Genomic DNA, 206 nt, shown 5'->3' with positions numbered 1-206 from the left:
CCCGCCTCCCCGACTCACTCTTGCCGCTGGTGAGGTTCTGGTTGTAGCCGACGGGGCTGAAATACTCAAACACGAAGACGGTGACGGCCACCACTGTGAGGCACATCACGAACATCATGACCCACACGGCTGGGCTGTAGGGCTCTGCAAGGCAAGGGGGACCCCCGTCAGCCCCCAGGACACACCATGGCCCCCTGAGGACCCCC

The 206-nt window shown here is 64.1% G+C and overlaps 1 protein-coding gene across 1 annotated transcript in view; it reads right to left on the bottom strand.

Annotated features, from left to right (window-relative positions):
• Positions 1-18: 18 nt before the first annotated feature.
• Positions 19-206, bottom strand: part of GRIN2C (glutamate receptor, ionotropic, N-methyl D-aspartate 2C) — a gene marked incomplete at its 3' end in the record, with an annotated part of 6,188 nt that continues 6,000 nt past the window's right edge. The window contains 1 exon segment of the mRNA XM_010086418.1: positions 19-144. Within this exon segment, the coding sequence (XP_010084720.1) occupies positions 19-144 (126 nt within the window).

Source organism: Pterocles gutturalis, unplaced genomic scaffold (assembly GCF_000699245.1).
Source record: "Pterocles gutturalis isolate BGI_N339 unplaced genomic scaffold, ASM69924v1 scaffold4646, whole genome shotgun sequence".
In the NCBI taxonomy this organism is placed as follows: domain Eukaryota; kingdom Metazoa; phylum Chordata; class Aves; order Pterocliformes; family Pteroclidae; genus Pterocles; species Pterocles gutturalis.
The sequence above is the reverse complement of the archived record's forward strand: the minus strand, read 5'-3'. Positions and strand labels throughout refer to the sequence as shown.